General features: G+C 45.6%; 1 protein-coding gene across 4 annotated transcripts in view; it reads left to right on the plus strand.

The window, feature by feature from the left end:
- The first annotated feature begins 425 nt into the window (after window positions 1-425).
- The window catches only part of YY1 (YY1 transcription factor), a 32,943-nt gene continuing 14,781 nt past the window's right edge, over window positions 426-18,587 (plus strand). For 2 of the 4 annotated variants that reach the window (XR_014795481.1, XM_084889509.1), the window contains exons 1-2: window positions 433-1,970; window positions 15,789-15,951. Coding sequence is in view for 3 of the 4 variants with exons in the window: in XM_084889509.1 (XP_084745635.1) it covers window positions 1,313-1,970; window positions 15,789-15,951 (821 nt within the window). In the remaining variant the exon portion in view is untranslated. Of the gene's footprint in view, window positions 1,971-15,788; window positions 15,952-18,587 lie in introns of all 4 variants that reach the window. The other 2 variants (XM_084889511.1, XM_084889510.1) reach the window with 2 other exon arrangements.

Genomic DNA, 18,587 nt, shown 5'->3' on the forward strand with positions numbered 1-18,587 from the left:
TAGGCGAAGACTGAGGTCCAGGGAAGACATGATTGGCTGGAGAGCGAAGAGAGGGAAGCTCCGGGAGAAAACTGTAGAAAACCAAAGGAGCCGAGCTACACGGTGAGCGGCCGGGAGCCCAGTTCTAAGATCTATCGGGAAGCAGGCACCAACGGCTCCGTCCCAGGTTTCCGCGGGTCACAAAAGGATAACGGACACCCTCCCAACGGCGGGCCAGGGGCTCCGCGCGCCACTTCCACCTGCCGGCTCCGCGCGCCCAATCTGCGCTCCGCCCCGGGCCCCGCCGGGCCATGCGGGAGCGCGGCAGACCACGGACATTTTCCTTTCGCTCTGCTGTCCGCCCACACTGGTCGCAGCCGACATGGCCTGCCCGAAGGCAGTCGCCAAGAGCAAACGCCGTCCCGCGAGAAAAAGGAGGCTCAGGCGTTTCTCGTCAAAACAAGACTTTATTGGGGGCGCCAGGGCTGCCTCGCACGCGCCGCCCGCTTCCCCACGCGGTCCCCCGGTTCTGGTCCCCGCGCTCCGTCGGCCGTCCCTCCCCCGCGGTGCCCCGGGCCGCGCGCACCGCTCACCAGCTCCCGAGGTAGCGGCTGCCGCGCGGCGACGCCCGGATCCTGAGTGCGGCCCGGGCCCGGGGCGACGGATTTTGCCGCTGTTGCACCGTGGAAGGCGGGAGTCGCGCGACTAGCGGCGACGGCGCAGTGACGTCACGCGCCGCGGGCCAGCCAGCGCGCACGGGGGCCGTCCCGCCTGCCCCAATCCGGGAGGAGCCCGGGAGAGTGGGCGGGGCCTCAGTGGCGAACGGCAGACCGATTGGCAGAGGAGGAGGAGCGAGAGGGCTAGCTGGCGAGTAGGAGCGAGGCGGGGTGGGCCGGGACAGCGCGGAAGTCTCGCGAGGCGAGCTCGAGCGCAGTGTGGCGGCGGCGGCGGCGGCGACGGCCAGATCTGGGCTCAGGGTGAGGAGTTGGTATTTGTGTGAAGGAGGCGGAGGTGCAGGAGGAAGGGGAAGCGGAGCGCCGGCCCGGAGGGCGGGAGGAGGCGCGGCCAGAGGAGGAGGCCGAGGCGCGGTGAGGTGGGGCGCCGGGGTGAGCAGCGGCCGAGCGAGCGCGGGGCGCACCGAGGCGAGGAGGCGGGGAAGCCCGCCGCCGCCGCCGCCGCGCCCGCCCCTTCCCCCTGCCGCCCGCCCCCTCTCCCCCCCGCCCGCCCGCCCGCCGCCTTCCTCCCTCTGCCTTCCTTCCCCACGGCCGGCCGCCTTCTCGCCCGCAGCCTCGGAGCCGAGGCCGCCGCGGCCGTGGCGGAGGAGCCCTCAGCCATGGCCTCGGGCGACACCCTCTACATCGCCGCGGACGGCTCGGAGATGCCGGCCGAGATCGTGGAGCTGCACGAGATCGAGGTGGAGACCATCCCGGTGGAGACGATCGAGACTACCGTGGTGGGCGAGGAGGAGGACGACGACGACGATGAGGACGGCGGCGGCGGCGACCACGGCGGCGGGGGCGGCCACGGGCACCTGGGCCATCACCACCACCACCACCACCACCACCCGCCCATGATCGCGCTGCAGCCGCTGGTCACCGACGACCCGACCCAGGTGCACCACCACCAGGAGGTGATCCTGGTGCAGACGCGCGAGGAGGTGGTGGGCGGCGACGACTCGGACGGGCTGCGCGCCGAGGACGGCTTCGAGGACCAGATCCTCATCCCGGTGCCCGCGCCGGCCGGTGGCGACGACGACTACATCGAGCAGACGCTGGTCACCGTGGCGGCAGCCGGCAAGAGCGGCGGCGGCTCGTCGTCGGGCGGCGGCCGCGTCAAGAAGGGCGGCGGCAAGAAGAGCGGCAAGAAGGGCTACCTCGGCGGCGGGGCCGGGACGGCGGGCGGCGCGGACGCGGGCAACAAGAAGTGGGAGCAGAAGCAGGTGCAGATCAAGACCCTGGAGGGCGAGTTCTCGGTCACCATGTGGTCCTCAGGTGAGCGGCCCTGCGCGCCGGCCCGCGCCGGCCCCCGGGATGTTTTTGTTTTGAAGGGAAGCCATGTTTTATGTGTGTGATGGGCGCCGCCATCTTCTTCGCAGGGCAAGTATGGCGGCCCCAAAAGATGGCGGGCGGGCGGGCCGCGGCGGGGGCGGCGGGCGGCGGCCGCGGCCCGAAAAGATGGCGGCGGAGGAGCGGCGCCGCCCGCTAGGCCGCAATGGCGTAGTTTCCCTGGGCTGGGCGGCCCCGCGGCGCGGGCGGGGCGGGGCGGGGCGCGCTCGGGCCAACGGACGGCCCGTCGGCTCGTTGTCCTTGGCCCCCGCCCGCCAGGCTCCCCGCGAGACCCGGGGCTCGGGGCGCGAAGAGGGCGTTGGTGGGGCGTACGGACCTCGCGCCCGGCCCGGCGGAGCGTCCCGCCGCCGCCTTTCCCCCGCCTCCCAGTAGAGGGCGTCGCTCACCCTCCCGGCGCCCCCGCCCCCTTCCCCGGACCCTCCACTGCTCCCGGGAGGCGCCTTCCGAAGGGGGCGGGAGTGCCCGGGCCCTTTGCTCCCACGCACCGCGCAGGCCAGGCCCCGCCCGCGGCCGCGTTCGTCTTCGCGGGGCGGGACTTGGGCGGCACGTCGGGCCGGCGTCTGCGGGCTTGGCGTCGGCAGGCCTGTCACCGTGTCGCGGCCCGGCCTGCACCGCGCTCCCCCGCAGCACGTCGTGGACAGGGGCCGCGAGTGTTTGTAGATAATTGTTAGCTCTTGACGCTTCCGGAAGTTCTTTTTTGAAGTATGTCTGCAAATAAGTTGGTTGGCTATTCCACTGAATAAAATCGAGTACTACTTTGGTAGAAAGCTACCTTATTTTTCCCGTGAAAAGTACTCTAGAAAAGCGCCTTCTATTTTAATACTGCTTTGAATGTAGACCAGAAAAGTATCTCAGGCATGTGTAAATCTCTTACATAGGGTATTTATACTTTTCAAAAGGCGGTTTTTTATGTCTATCTTATTTATAAATCTAACAAATTAAATTGCTGGGATATTAAATAGGCTGAGAATAATCCTGCCGTAGCTAATCTAGTACCTGTGATGGTTAAGTTTAGTACTAAGTTACTTCAATGCTATTTCATAAATTCTCAAAGTTGCATGGAGTCTCAAAATGTGACCAGTCAATCCTGGTCAGTGCACATGCCTGGGTTGTGTGTGGCTCAATCCCCACTGGGGCTTATAGGAGGCAGATGATCAAAGGGTATTAAAGGGTTTTTAAAATTTAGAGGAATGATTTCAATAGAAGGTGAAAAGTCTGGACTGAAAAGCTGGTCTGGTTGTATCTACTGAAAGCACCAAGTTGAGATAACTAATAACTAAAGCTGTTTGGATGTGGCTTAGTTCTGTGACTCAGAACTAAGCAAAGGGGATCAGAGCTGCTGCCAAAATCCCAATAGCAAGTGCTAACAGGCGCTGCTCTGCATTTCAGAGGGCTTTTAGCTTAGCAGGAGCTCTATGTTAAAATAAAATCTACTTTAGGACCTACTGGTTATCAAAAGATGCCTTCTGTATGTCTTGGTAGCTCAGAATAATTGCCCACTGAGTATATTGGAACTAAAAGCCATGTTTTTGCACTAATAGGCATGGAATAAGAGAGGAGAAAAAGTGTTGGTTATATTGAGTTGGCTGAATGGAGGGTTTCTTTGAAATTCGATATTTAGTTAGAGATATATTAACCACGTAACATTAAATATACTTTTTCTTATGGTATGGTCATGTTGGTTTTATGGTAACTTAGAAAACCAGGGAATTTTTACAGATTCTGCATTTGATCTTACTAAATTGCTAAACTATTGTATTTTCAATACCTTGAAAATTTGATAATGAGGCTTTACTTGATGAAGTGGTTCATATCAAATCAGTCAGGGGGGAAAGTCTCAGGGCTTGACTAATGGTAGTTAATTTACACTTAAGTCTAGTTTAAAAGTCATTACTATCCCTGTTCAAGTGGCCGCTTACCTGGTTGCACAGTATGGGGTAATTGTCTTCCCCCACCCCCCCTTTTTTTTAAAGAATGTCTGGTGTTACAGAATCCTCTGTGTATAAAGGTGGTAAATATTTGATGGCAATAACATAGTACAGTCTATTTTCTAAGACATGTTTTTTGGTAAACTAGCCCTCTTCTTGTGGTTTGGAATTATTGCCAACGAGAAGGTAAATAGTTGGTAATTAACTATACATGTCCCAAGTTAAAATTCTGCATACACTGTAGATTCATCTTCAGATCTGAAATAAGGAGCTAATTGCTAAGAGGTGAAGAAATCAGTCCTGTGGGCATGGCTCAGTGGCTGAGTGTGTCCACCGAGACTGGAGGTCACAGTCAATCCTGGTCAGTGCACATGCCTGGGTTGTGTGTGGCTCAATCCCCACTGGGGCTTATAGGAGGCAGATGATCAATGATTTTCTCATCATTGACATTTCTGTCTTTCCTTCTCACTTCCTCTCTGAAATCAATAAAGATCTATTAAAGAAATCAAAGCAGGTTAATTGTTAGGCTGTGTGTGTGTGTGTGTGTGTGTAGGCAAGCAATGTACTCACTGCTTCACATACTTGCTCTCATTTGATCCTAGTCTCGAAAGTTTCAACTATACTTGAGTTTCACTAAAACATTGTCTTAGGTTGGAATGAGTTCTTGAGGTGACAGTTTGTCTAACACCGAACTTAGTTATCTGAAGTTCTTAATAAAAGTAATCGTATATATAGGGTCATATTCTCAGGACTCTAGTTACTTATTAGTGCCTCTTGTTTTATTTTGTGTGGGTTTTTTTGTTTGTTTTGTTTTTGTTTTGTTATTTAAAGCTGAACAGGGGCCCAGCCCAGCATGTTTGTGGAAACCAAATATTTGGTTTTTATTAGTTTCTTTTGCTTATATGCCATCTTCTTTGATTTCCCACCAGAGTTACAGTGGTACCTATGGTTGATGCCTTTGAATTGGGCAGCAGTAGCTATCGGGTAGTTTTAGATCTGAAAGTTATAAAGTCCTTAGACATCTGCTTTTTCCTTTTTTAAATTGATATAATTCACATGTGCACAGTTCAGTAATTTCTAAAACATATTCACCAGGTTGTACAACCCTGACCACTATCTAATTCCAGAACATTTTCATCATCCCAAAGAGAAACACCATACCTGTTAGCGGTCACTCCCCATTTCCTTTTTTACTTTCTGTTTCTCCGGATTTGCCTGTTCTGGACATTTCATTTAATTGGAATTGTATAGTATGTGGCCTTTTGTGTCTGGCTTACACTGTTTTCAAGGTTCGCCCATGTTGTGGATGTACTTCCTTTTTAGGGCTGAATAGTGCTCCATTGTATGGATTAACAGGACCTTATTTTTCACATGAGAAGGTTAAGGCCCAGGTAAGGCTGAACACATTCACTATTTAATCACAGTTCAACTGTTTTCATTATTTATTTTTTATTTCAGAGAGAGAATCATTGCTCGGCCGCCTCCTGCATGCCCCCTACAGGGGATAGAGCCCACAACCCTGGCATGTGCCCTTTACTGGAATTGCACTGGGATTCTTCAGTCCCAAGGCCGATGCTCTATCCACTGAGCCAAACCAGCTAGGGCTGTTTTCATTATTCTTAATTCATCGCTTCAAGGCAAATGTTTTCTTCCACTCTCCCTCCCCCCCTGCATATAATTAATGACTTTCAATATTGCCAGATCAGGGGCACATTATTCATCTCTACGGTATAGGAGCGACATACTATTTTATGGAGCTTATTGTAAACTAAACAATTTAGAGCATTAGGTGGAGTAGGCTAATGATAAAAGCTGAATATTTAAAACATTTAGTTTTGAGAGAGACCTAAGAAGGCTTTAAAATCTTAATGTTTTAGGTAGTTAAAAATTGTGGCCTTCACTCAAGGCTGTTGATGTTTTAATTATCTTATTAGACCACATGCAGAAGTGCTTGGTGGTAGATTGAGCAAAACATCTAAGACCAGAAAACTTTTGATACTAGAATTAGTAAATTGGAAGAAAATCGAAATGTCTTAAAATTTTTTCAGTGTTTCCTGGCTGGCATGGCTCAGTGGTTGAGCATCAACCCATGAACCAGGAGGTCACTGTTCAATCCCCGGTGTGGGGCATGAAGGGGGTAGCTGATCAGTGGTTCTCTCTCATTGTTGATGTTTCTTTCTCCCTGTCCCTTCCTCTCTGAAATAAAAATATATTTTTAAAAAGTTTTTTAATGTTACATAATTTAAAAATTCAGGTACGCCAGCAGTCACTAGTTGTGAACATTTGCCATTTTTCTGTGGATTTTGAAGTTCTCTTTTTTGGCCGTGCTACTTATCACTAAGTAGGAATGCTATAAACATAAATTTCCATGGAGCTAAGCCAAAGAAGTCCTCTCCAAAGTAATGACGTCAACAGCTACGTGGGGCAGCCTAAGTCCGATCCTGGTTCCTGACCTGGTAGCTCTGGAAGCCTGGTTTACTGATAAAGCCTCCACTGTTAGACTCTCTAGTCCACATATTGACCTTTTCTTCTCCCTCCCACCTTCAACAGCAGACTTTCCCTAGTGCGGAAAGAAGAATCTATATCAGGAAAAGGTCAGAACTCCTGACCTGCCTCCTGCATTTTAGGCTTTTGGAAGGGAATAAGTAAAATAATATTTTGAAAGTATGCCAGACTCCTATGAGGGTATGTACTAAGTCTGCTTAATAAAGTCTGTTTGTTTTAAGGTGGTGAAATTTAGGGCCCATAACAGGTTATTAGCAAAATAAAAAAATTTTAAGAAATTATTAGAACGAACAGTTCTTAAGGTCTGCTTTTTGTTGTTACCTCCAGATCTGTTCTTTCCCGGTGACCATTTTATAAATCCTGCTCTAACTGCTTCCCATAGGAAGAGTATGCAAAAGTGAAAAGTTTTTATAATTTTAGGATCTGGAAATTTACCCGTGAATTGTATTTTATAATATTTGATAAACTCTTAAACCTTGTATATTTAAAATTTGCTGTCTTATTTGGATGTTGGAAATAACACATTTCCCTATTGTTAGCAAAACATTAGGAAGATGTGTGGAGGTCATAGAAGTTAATGGACTCTGTCATATAAATTTGTACCTTCCTATGTGTGGTGGGCTTTAATTTCAAATGCATAAAGGAACCATTTCCTAGTGCTAAGTATATTGTGTTAGCAGGTCCCATTCTATTTAACTTGGTGATTAAATACCAATAACAGTAGCCCAGGGGTTTGGGGAATCATATTAGTAAGCCATCAAATTTCCTCTTTAGAGGGCACTGACCCAAAGTATCTGACCTTGTAATATCGTAACTTCTGGCCTTGGGGTCTTTGTAAAATGACTTGTTTGGAGTAGTGGTATCCCTGAAAGCATTTTCAGTTCCTTTATACCAAGAAATTCTCCTTTTTCGAATTCCTCTGTGACAGTAGGAAACAATATATTACATTTTTTAAAGCATAGCTCTTTAATTGTTGAATATTAGGAACTCTCGAGTAAAATGCTAGTAATCATCCAGTTAGTTTTACACAGTGGTTTCAGATATGACTAAATATTAAAATAATCTAACGTTGTGATGGGTCTTTTTTCTTGTATAAATACATATGGTTTCTATATTAAATGAGTTTTGATAGATTTTTAATAATGACTAAATACAGACCTCTGGATTTCACACACATACACACACAATCTATTTTCTGAATTTTCTAAGACTTTTCAAATCAGTTGACTTCATTCCCTGGCTTAAAAACCCTTCACAACAATGAATATGCTTAATGCCATTGAGCTATATAGACTTAGAAATGGTTAAAATGGTAAACTTTATATTTTGTATGTTTTAACACACCCATATCCACACCCCACAGACATCCCATTATTGTCCGGAAAATCCAAACACCTTTAGCATAACCTGCAGGGCCACACATGATTTGGCCCCTGCTTCCTTCCCTGCTCCTCCCTCTACTCCAATTATGCTCCAGCCTTCCTACCTCCTTTCAGTTCCTTAAATTTGCTTTTTAGCACTTGCTCTGCTTCCATTCTTAGTGCATCCTTGTTTTTCAACTCTCAGCTCTAGGAGGCCTTCTCTGCTCATTTGAGTTAGTGCACACACACACTGTCACTCTATCTCATAACTGTTGTTTTATTTTCTTTGTAGCACTATCTGCAAGCTTCTTGCTCTTTTTCTCTTAATTTTCTTGTCTACTTTTTCTAGAGTAGTGATTCCCAACCTTTTTTTGGTCGTGCCTCATTCATTTTAGAATCCTGATGTGTCTCCACCCTCACTCCCCGTGACATATAATTCTTATTATTCAAAAAGTGAACTTCTATTCACATGGAGGAAACCTAAAAGGCCATTAACTTGGTCTAATCAAGCTTCCAAGGAACATGGCATCCATGAAAGAGAAAAAATAAAAGAAAGGACAGTTAAGTAATAAGGAAGAAATCACTAAGAAATTGTTAAAAAAAATAATAATATGAAGTGATATGAAAAGTAGCAAAATTTCAGAATATATAATAGAGAACTCAAATGCATAAATATGTCAAAATATATATTGTATATGAGGCCCCTGGAACCATAAGAAGTGCAAAAAAATTCACTGTTCATAACTCATTCTTGTATTGCCCCCCTTAAAAATCTAATTGTCCCCCCCACCCCCGTGGGGCATATGCCACACGTTGGGAACTGTAGCTCTAGGCTCAAGCAGTGGTTCTCAACCTTTCTAGTGCCACGACCCTTTAATACAGTTCCTCATGTTGTGGTGACCCCCAACCATAAAATTATTTTCGTTGCTACTTCATAACTGTAATTTTGCTACTGTTAATGAATCGTGATGTAAATATCTGTGTTTTCTGATGGCCTTAGGCTCTGCAGCAGCGGTTCTCAACCTGTGGGTCGCATAAGACCATCAGAAAACATACATATTTATATCACGATTCATTAACAGTAGCAAAATTACAGTTATGAAGTAGCAACGAAAATAATTTTATGGTTGGGGGTCCCCACAACATGAGGAACTGTATTAAATGGTCTCGGCATTAGAAAGGGTCAGAACCATTGTATAAGCCCAGGGCTATAACCCTGTAGCCTTAGAACAGCACAAGACACAGAGAATATTCTCAGTAACTAGCTGAGATCACAGGCAGAATCCTAGCCCATAGACCCAAATGCCACACTCCTCTGTTACCACAGAGGTGGGAAAGAGATGTTGAGGCTGGGGAGGGGTGGGAAAGCCTTCCCTTTTAGAAAAGGCATGGACTTCAGAATCACTTTCTAGATCTGTGACTCACTGTGCTTTAGGTACATTACTTGGTATTTCTGAGGCTTGATTTCTTCGACCAAAAAACATGAGGTTAATACCTTAAAGGTTTTGGCTTGAATTAAGGAATGTGATAGTTGCTGGCATAAAACAGGTACCAGGTACTTAGTAAGTGATATTATCCTTACTTAAAGGTCTTCAGTAGTGGGGAAAGGTGTAAGCAGCCTATGACTCACTTTTGCCTATTTCTTAGCAGTGAGTCTCTGTCCCATTTAAGTGAAGGAGGTGGTAGAGGTGAATAAGGAATGTCATTTTTGCTAAAAGTCACCTAGAATTGTCAGACCAAAGTTAATGCCCTAAAATGGAAGGTGTGGAGAAATAAAATCTAATAAACCCATAAATAAGTAAATAAATAGGTAAATAATTGTGAGAATTGGTAAAAATATAGAAACTCAGGCTCAGAAGAAAGGAAGTGTTAGGGTCCATCCTGGTCAGTAGCTCAGTGGTTAGAGGACCACCCCACCCACCAAAGGATCTTGGGTTCAATTCCAGATCAAGGGCCGTGCTCATGTAGGAGACAACCGCTCTCATTGATGTTCTCTCTCCCTCCCTTCCACTCTCTCTAAAAAAGCAATGGAAAAAATATTCTTGGATGAGGATTAACAACAACAAAATAAGGAAGCATTAGGGTCAATCCTAATGAGCTTCCTGGCAATCAAGGTGCAAAAGGAAATCTTACTACTGTTACCTGATTCCAAGATGGGAAAACATTATAAGGAAATCAAGCTTTACTTAGGACTGAATTCTTTTTTTTTTTTTTTAGATATATTTTATTGATATTTCACAGAGAGGAAGGGAGAGAGGGACAGAGAGCCAGAAACATTGACGAGAGAATCATTGATCAGCTGCCTCCTGCACACCCCCCACTGGGGATATGCCCACAACCAAGGTACATGCCCTTGAGCTGAATCGAACCCGGGACCCCTCAGTCCAAAGGCTGACGCTCTATCCACTGAGCCAAACCGGTCTCAGCACTTAGGACTGAATTCTAAAATAAACTGCTTTATATTCGAAGGGGACCACTGACTGCTAGTAATGCACAGATTCCCATCAATCTAGCGTCACATTTCACACACAGAATGGCCAAAAAGACTTAAAGTGTAACCTAACTGAAGATTTTCTATAATTTTCTATGTTCTTGACTTGCTTACTACATTCTTTAAAAACCATTAAGCATGTACCTTCTGTCTCCTAAAACCCAGGAGGAAGGAAAAGTGGACCAAAGGAGTTCTTGCACACTCCTCTATTCCAGACAGAATGGTTGGCATTAGTGTCTTATCTTGTCTTAACCTTATGAAGTGGGTGCCATTCTCTTTATTCATTAACCAAGCAAGGTTAAGGAATAGGAAGAAAAGGCCTCTTGAAGGGAAGAGATTTTTTTTTTTTTAATTTTTTATTTGTTTAGAGATAGAAGAAAGGAGATGGAGAGAGAGAAACATTAATGTGAGAGTATAACATCGATTGACTGCCTCCTCCACATCCCCTATCGGGGACTAAGAGCACAAGTCTGGCATGTGCCCTGACTGGCATCAGACCAGTGACCTTTCATTGTACAGGATGCAGCTCTAAACTAACTAAAACCACACCTGCCAGGGCCATCATGTACCGTAGATTAGACATTGAATCACACAAAGCCAGTTTAGTTGGGGCATGGAGGGCAGGTGAGACTGGACTTTTGTTTTTCTTTTCTTTTTTTAATATATTTTATTGATTTTTTTACAGAGAGGAAGTAAGAGGGATAGAGAGCTAGAAACATAGATGAGAGAGAACCATCGACCAGCCGCCTCCTGCACAACCCCTACCGGGGATATGCCTGCAACCAATGTACATGTCCTTGACCGGAATGGAACCTGGGACCCTTCAGTCCACAGGCCGACGCTCTATCCACTAGACCAGGGGTCTGCAACCTTTAAGACATAAAGAGCCACTTGGACCCATTTCCGAAGGAAAACAAAACCTGGGAGCCGCAAAACCATTGCGACATTTAAAACAAATATAACACTGCATATATTGTTTCTTACCTTAATGCTATATACCGGATCGTGCAGTTAGCTGTCAATCTGAAGGAAAAAAGGACTTTTTCACTTAACAGTGTAAAATATATTTTTGCAAATTAATAGCTAATTAAAATATTTAATTTACCTGGTTAATGGGATTTTTGCTCCTGAACCTTAGTGCACAATGTCAGCACATCAGGGCTGTAAGGCGTTACCTTCGTTTTCACACAGGCTTGCAAGTTGTCGGAGCCGTGGTAAAGCTTCAAAAGAGCCGCATGCGGCCGACACCTGCTCTAGACTTTTTAAATAGCCCAGAAACAGTCCTTATTTATCTTTTATATTTTCAACATATTTTTATTGCTTTCAGAGAAGAAGGGAGGGGGAGCGAGAGATAGGAAAAACCAGTGATGAGAGAGAATCATTGATAGGCTGCCTCCTGCACGCCCCCTACTGGGGATCGAGTCTACAACCAGGGATGTGCCCTTGACCAGAATCAAACCTGGGACCCTTCAGTCCACAGGCTGAAGCTCTATCCACTGGGCCAAACCTGCTGGGGCTATGTTAATATCTAAAAGTGAGGATAAAAAGGAAACAATGAAAATGAGGGGTGTGGAACAGGCTGAGCTTGACTCACAGGCTGTTCTAGAGATTGCCAGCCTCTGCTCTGGGTTTATTTTGTTCATTAAAAAAAATTACTGATTTTTGCCGAGGCCGGTTTGGCTCAGTGGATAGAGCGTCGGCCTGCAGACTGAAGGGTCCCGGGTTCGATTCCGGTCAAGGGCATGTACATTGGTTGCGGGCACATCCCCGGTGGGGGGTGTGCAGGAGGCAGCTGGTCAATGTATCTCTCTCATCAATGTTTCTAGCTCTCTATCCCTCTCCCTTCCTCTCTGTGAAAAATCAATAAAATATGTATTTTTAAAAATTACTGATTTTAGAGAGAAACATGGATTTGTTGTTTCATCCATTTATGCATTCATTGGTTGATTCTTGTTTGTGCCCAATGGGGTTTGAATCCTCAACCTTGGTGTATCCAAACAACGCTGTAACCAACCCAGTCACCAGGCCAGGGCTGTATTCTAATTCTTTTTTTTTTAATATATTTTATTGATTTTGTACAGAGAGGAAGGGAGAGAGATAGAGAGTCAGAAACATCGATGAGAGAGAGTCATCAATCAGCTGCCTCTTGCACACCCCCCACTGGGGATATGCCCGCAACCAAGGTACATGCCCTTGACCGGAATCGAACCCGGGACCCTTCAGTCCCCAAACTGATGCTCTATCCATTGAGCCAAACCGGTCTCGGCCCGGCTGTATTCTAATTCTTAATCATCTTAGTGTAATCCTTTCCTCCAACCCCGCCTGCTTCATCTTGAATATTGAAACTATGAACAGAGCCTTAAGTATTTCCTTATTTGACTTGTTTGTGTCACCCTAAAACTGAAGCCCTAATTCCTAATGTGATGGTGTTAGAGGTAGGGTCTTTGGGAACTAATTAAGTTATGTATAGAGCCCTGTTGAATGAGATTAGTGTTCTTACAGGAAGAGACAGGAATTCTGGATATGTGAGGACACAGCAAGATTGTAGAGGGCCTTCGCTGGGCACTGAATTGGCTGGCACCTTGATCTTGAGAACAGAGAGCAAAAACTTTGTTTTGTTCCTGAACAGCCAGAAATGGAACAGTGCCAGGCACATAGGAGGCCCTTAGTCATGGTTTGAACTAATATAGCGAGTGATTTAGCCTGACTTCCTTATGCCAGGAGGTCAGTCTTTTTCTGCCCCAGCATACTTGAGATGTGCTTTCATCCATAGCTTGCTCAGAGCAGCATTGTTTCTGAATCTTGGCATCAATCTAATATCTGAAATATAAAACACCAGTGAAGAAAAATAGCTTCCCTGCCCACCAATGTGTTTCTGTGCCACTTGAAAGTTAGTTGATGCATAGTAGCAGTCGTGTAAGTTAGAGAGATTGGAGGTGAAAGAATTGCCCCAGCCCTGAGAAAAGAAGAGGGATGAAAGAATCTGGTCACAGTGCAGAAGCCCAGCCTCGTGACTTATGATCAATAACTACATTTCTTGAACTTTCTTATTAGTACACCCGGCTATTGTTTTCTTACACCCCTTCATTCCTGGATGGATATTCATCTCTCAATGAGTAACTCTGGAGATATTATCTAGTGTATTTTGTGTTTGTTTTTGCCAGGCATTGTATCAAGTGGTTTATTTTATTTTTTATTTTTATTAATTTTATTGCTAACACTGGTTAACAAAATTATCCAGGTTTCAGGTGCACAGTTCTATCTAGTCCTTTCTAGTTCCAAATAAGAGATAGCTGAGCGTAATAGCTAAACACATGGTCTTAGACTTCATGAGTTCACATTTGCTACTGACTTAACTTTTCTGTGCCACATCTTTCTCCTCTGTGAAATGCAGTTGCTAATTTCCCACTTTGTAGGGTGATATATGTGTGATTAAACTAGTGTCCCCACCACCACCACACACACACACACACATTCAGTGAAATGTCTGCTGCTCTCTATCTGCAATTCCTTGTAATGACCAACAAGAGTTCCTGAAATGGAGAGTGATGGGCCGAGAAAGGCACTTAAAGCAGTTGTATTCTGTGCTTTTCATTGCTAAGAGGAACTGCACTTGAATCAAATGAACCTACTGTTTTCCTTGTATCTTTCCCTCATGCCTGGTGTCAGAGAGCAGGGTGCTAAACAGCTAGGTGCTCTTTTTGGTAGTGACATTAATTGCAGAATTTGGTTTGGTTTTTGGACATGCGTTTTAACACTGGTGGAAGGTAATGCAAGAGTTGGACAACCAAGCTTTTACTTCTGAAAGTTCTAGTGTTCCTGCTATTTGTGAATCACTTTGGTGGAGGAAAAGGACATTTCAGTTAACATTGTGTTTTTGGAGCACTTTCTGCTTTTAGGCACCAGAGCTGTAAAAGGCTGGTTTGGACTCTGGGCTTTTCCAGTTTAGGAGAGCAGGCTGACAAAACTCATAATAGCACTATTTTAGTGTTTGGCAGTGTTAATAGCAATAAATAATAAAGAAATTGAAAGTAAGAATGGGAGGCTCAGAGGTAGGCTGGAATTAGAGAGAGCCGAGGGGGGAACTCCAGCTTATAGAGTACCTTGCCAGGCACTTGTGAATTAACCTGTGGGAAATGGCTGGAGTATGGAGGGGCACATGTACAGGAGACATAGAGGTTGAGCCTCGATGTGTTAAAATGAAACTATTATAGTCAGCATAGGACCCAGAGTGCCAGGCCAAAGTAGTTTATACCTCTGCTGAGGCACCACCAGTGAAAGTGTATCAGGTTTTATTTTCTGTATCAGTTTATCCTTTGGAGCGTCACCAGAGCAGAACATGATTAGAACTAAGGTGATGGTGGTAGGAGAAAGGGAGAGAAGACCTTTTAAAAATGATCAATAGGGTTTGATGTCTGTGATACAAGAGATTAATTATGGGATCAATATTCCTTTACTTTATTGGATTTGAGATGATGGTAATTTGAGATGATTGGATTTGAGTTAGAGATGGTCCTACATTCTTCAAGCCAGGTGCTCATTGAGGGCCAATCGAGCAGATTTTGAACAAGGCTCTGCGGATACATGGGGTCAGGACTGGCCAGCACCCCTTTCCTGGAGGGGCTGGCAGTCTGGTGGGAGAGCTGACAGCTATTACGCAGCTATAGTTACATTTATAAGTCCCAGTCACGAGCAAGTTGCAGAGGAAAGGCGCTGAGCCGTGCTGCATTTGAGGAACTAAAAGGCCAATGGAGTTGAGCAGAGTGAGGAGAGAAGAGTGAAGAATAAGTAGGCTGGAGAGGTAGGCAGGAGTCCACCTAAGGTGAAGGCTATAAAGTGAGACTCGATGCAGTGTTGGTGGTTAACAGGAAATGTGTGTGGTAGACCAAAAGCAGAACTCTGAGAGAGGTGGTAGGAGAAGCAAGAAGCTAAAGATAAGGGGGGGGGGGGGGGGGGATGATGAATCCAGGGAAGCAGGTGCTGGGGAACCGCCCTGTGGGCTGGGAAGGAGCATTCAGAGACAGGCCCACTGGGTTTGGCATTGAAGATTTTGGTGACCTGCAAGCAAAAATGGGATTTTAAGAGATTGAGCAAAAAGACTGGGTGTTTAAGAAATTGAGGTGTGGCCGAAACCGGTTTGGCTCAGTGGATAGAGCGTTGGTCAGCAGACTGAAAGGTCCCAGGTTCAATTTCGGTCAAGAGCATGTACATTGGTTGTGGGCACATCCCCAGTAGCGGGTGTGCAAGAGGCAGCTGGTCGATGTTTCTAGCTCTCTATCCTCCCTTCCTCTCTGTGAAAAATCAATAAAATATATTTTTTTTAAAAAAGAAATTGAGGTGTGGCTATAAATATCCCATTTAAGAAGCTGCTAATGAAAACACTTTATATAGTTTTTTTAATGTATTTGCCCACATAGACATTTTTACTTAGCTAAGATCATCTTTTGGTGTGCTTCAGATGAAAAAAAAGATATTGACCATGAGACGGTGGTTGAAGAACAGATCATTGGGGAGAACTCACCTCCTGATTATTCAGAGTACATGACAGGAAAGAAACTTCCTCCTGGAGGGATACCTGGCATTGACCTCTCAGATCCCAAACAACTGGCAGAATTTGCTAGGTAAGTTACAAGAACTTTCTCTTCATCTTACTTGAGTGTTGTCGGCTGTATTTTTTTGTGCCTAAGTTACAATGATGATTTGTATTTTTGCTCTAGGGGGAAACATTTGAAAACAAAAGCAGTTGGTTTTATTTTTAATAGTAACTATACTGTTAATGTGAGTGGCACCATTTTAGATCTTTGAAGACAATAAGATGAAGTAAATACTCTTTAATTCCATAAATGACATTGCTTATGAATAAATAAATTGGACATAATTTGTTTGGTAGTGGATATCTTTACACCTTCCCCTGGCCTGCTCCTGTAAGTTTCATATGCGGTCTGTGGTCCTGGGCTAAGCTACAGGAGACCTGGGTCTTTACTACTTTGTACAGCTCACCACTAGAGAGGATTTCATGCGTTTGTGATTCACGGGGGCACTGGGGAAGCTCCCAGCGTTTTGTTAATGTCAGCTGGTGGGACAGGAAGAGTGCAGGTATTCATGGCTGGGACCTGTGACTGTGAAGAGGGAAGGAAGCCAGCAGCAAGGAAGGTCTGAATCCGTTGGATGTTTATCTTGCCTAAAACAGGCCGAGTTCCCTATAGAAGCCTCTGGCGCACCCCTCCTTCCCCCCTTTTTTTTTTAAAATATATTTTATTGATTTTTTACAGAGAGGAAGAGAGAGGGATAGAGAGTTAGAAGCATCCACGAGAGAGAATCGTCGATTAGCTGCCTCTTGCACATCCCCCTGCTTGGGATGTGCCCGCAACCAAGGTATATGCCCTTGACCGGAATCGAACCCGGGACCTTTCAGTCCGCAGACCGGCACTCTATCTGCTGAGCCAAACTGATTTTGGCGCCTCTGCCCTTTTTACATTATTTGTTTCCAATATTGTTGGTCAGTTTTTACAAGGGCATAGAAAAGTTTACAGAGATGTAAAATTTTAAGTAAAATGAAAGGAACTAATAAACTCTGGAGTAGAGGGTCCTCTTTTCCCCTGCCTGAGGTTGAATGGAGCCTGGAACCACCCAGGAAATGTAGTAAGGACTGGGTCAGGAAGAATGAAATCTGTGATCCTACTCTTAAGGAGCAGTGGGGCACCTTCTTTTCTTTCTCTTGAGTGGAGTAGGAAGGAGCTGGAGGCCCTGGAGTATCCAGTGTCTCCTCCCAATCCTGCCAAAAACAAGGTGGGCGACCTCTTGCCGTCTGGAGCCTCAGTTTCCCCACATGTTAATAAATGTGTTTAAGAATTCCATTATGTTTTTTTAAAAAAATATATTTTATTGATTTTTTACAGAGAGGAAGGGAGAGAGATAGTTAGAAACATCGATGAGAAAGAAATATCAATCAGCTGCCCCCCTGCACACCTCCTACTGGGGATGTGCTGGAAACCAAGGTACATGCCCTTGACCGGAATCGAACCTAGGAAATTTTAGTCCTCAGGCTGACGTTCTATCTACTGAGCCACACTGGTTTTGGCAGAATTCCACTATGTTTTAACAGAGGTTTGCAACACTGTTCTACTCTCCAGTCAAACTAGTTATAGAGAAAAATACACACATTAATTTACTTCTAATTTGTTATGGCTTAGCAAAAAAAGTTAAGGCTCAATACTTAAGTTAATGACATTGTTCCAGCTGTTAATCTGCCATTCATATTTTAAATGCAGGCCTGTGTCAAATATTGGCCACCCTCCACACACACACACACACACACACACACACACAGGACAAATATAGATGGAATCTGTAGGATACATAGTCATTAGTGAGATTAGAGGTTTGGGGAAGATTGGGGCAGATGTCATGCCAATGTTTAATATTGTCATGTGTTCTTACAGTTAGTGACCTCTTCCTTATGGAACTCAGAATTTAGTGAGATATGTGATATAGGCTCTATCTCAGGGGTAGAGATAATAAGACACCCGGTCAAAGAAAGCTTTGTGGCAAGTGGCATTTGATTGGGGCCTTGCAGAGCATTGAGCTTTGATGGGTAGGTGGGTTTCTGTGGTGGCTGCATACTAGATTGGCATGATCATGGTGCACACATTCCATATCCAGTGTATAATCAGAGAACAGCAAACAGTCAGATGTGCCTGGGAGATAGGGTGCTGTGAAAGAGTAAACATGAGAGGAGATAGTGGGAAGGGTGATAAAAAGCTTTGCTCCTTGCCCTGGCCCATGTGGCTCAGTTGATTGAGCCTTGTCCCATGCACTAAGAGGTCCTTGGTTCAACAATACCTGGCCAGGGTGCTTGCCTGGATTACAGGCTCATCCAGGTAGGGAGTGCGAGGAAGGGAGTTAATCAATGTTTCTCATCTATTTTTCTCTCCCATTTCCTTTCTCTATTAAAAAACACACACAATAGTTGAAACTGGTTTGGCTCAGTGGATAGAGCGTCAGTCTGCGGACTGAAAGGTCCCAGGTTCGCTGGGACCGGTTTGGCTCAGTGGATAGAGCGTTGGCCTGCGGACTGAAAGGTCCCGGGTTCGATTCCGGGCAAGGGCATGTACCTTGGTTGCGGGCACATCCCTGGTGGGGGGTGTGAAAGAGGCAGCTGATCGATGATTCTCTCTCATCAATGTTTCTAACTTTCTATCCCTCTCTCTTCATCTCTGTGAAAAATCAATAAAATATATTTAAAAAAAAAGAAAGA

This window comes from Pipistrellus hanaki, assembly GCF_964339955.1.
Source record: "Pipistrellus hanaki genome assembly, chromosome: 1".
Lineage (NCBI taxonomy): Eukaryota > Metazoa > Chordata > Mammalia > Chiroptera > Vespertilionidae > Pipistrellus > Pipistrellus hanaki.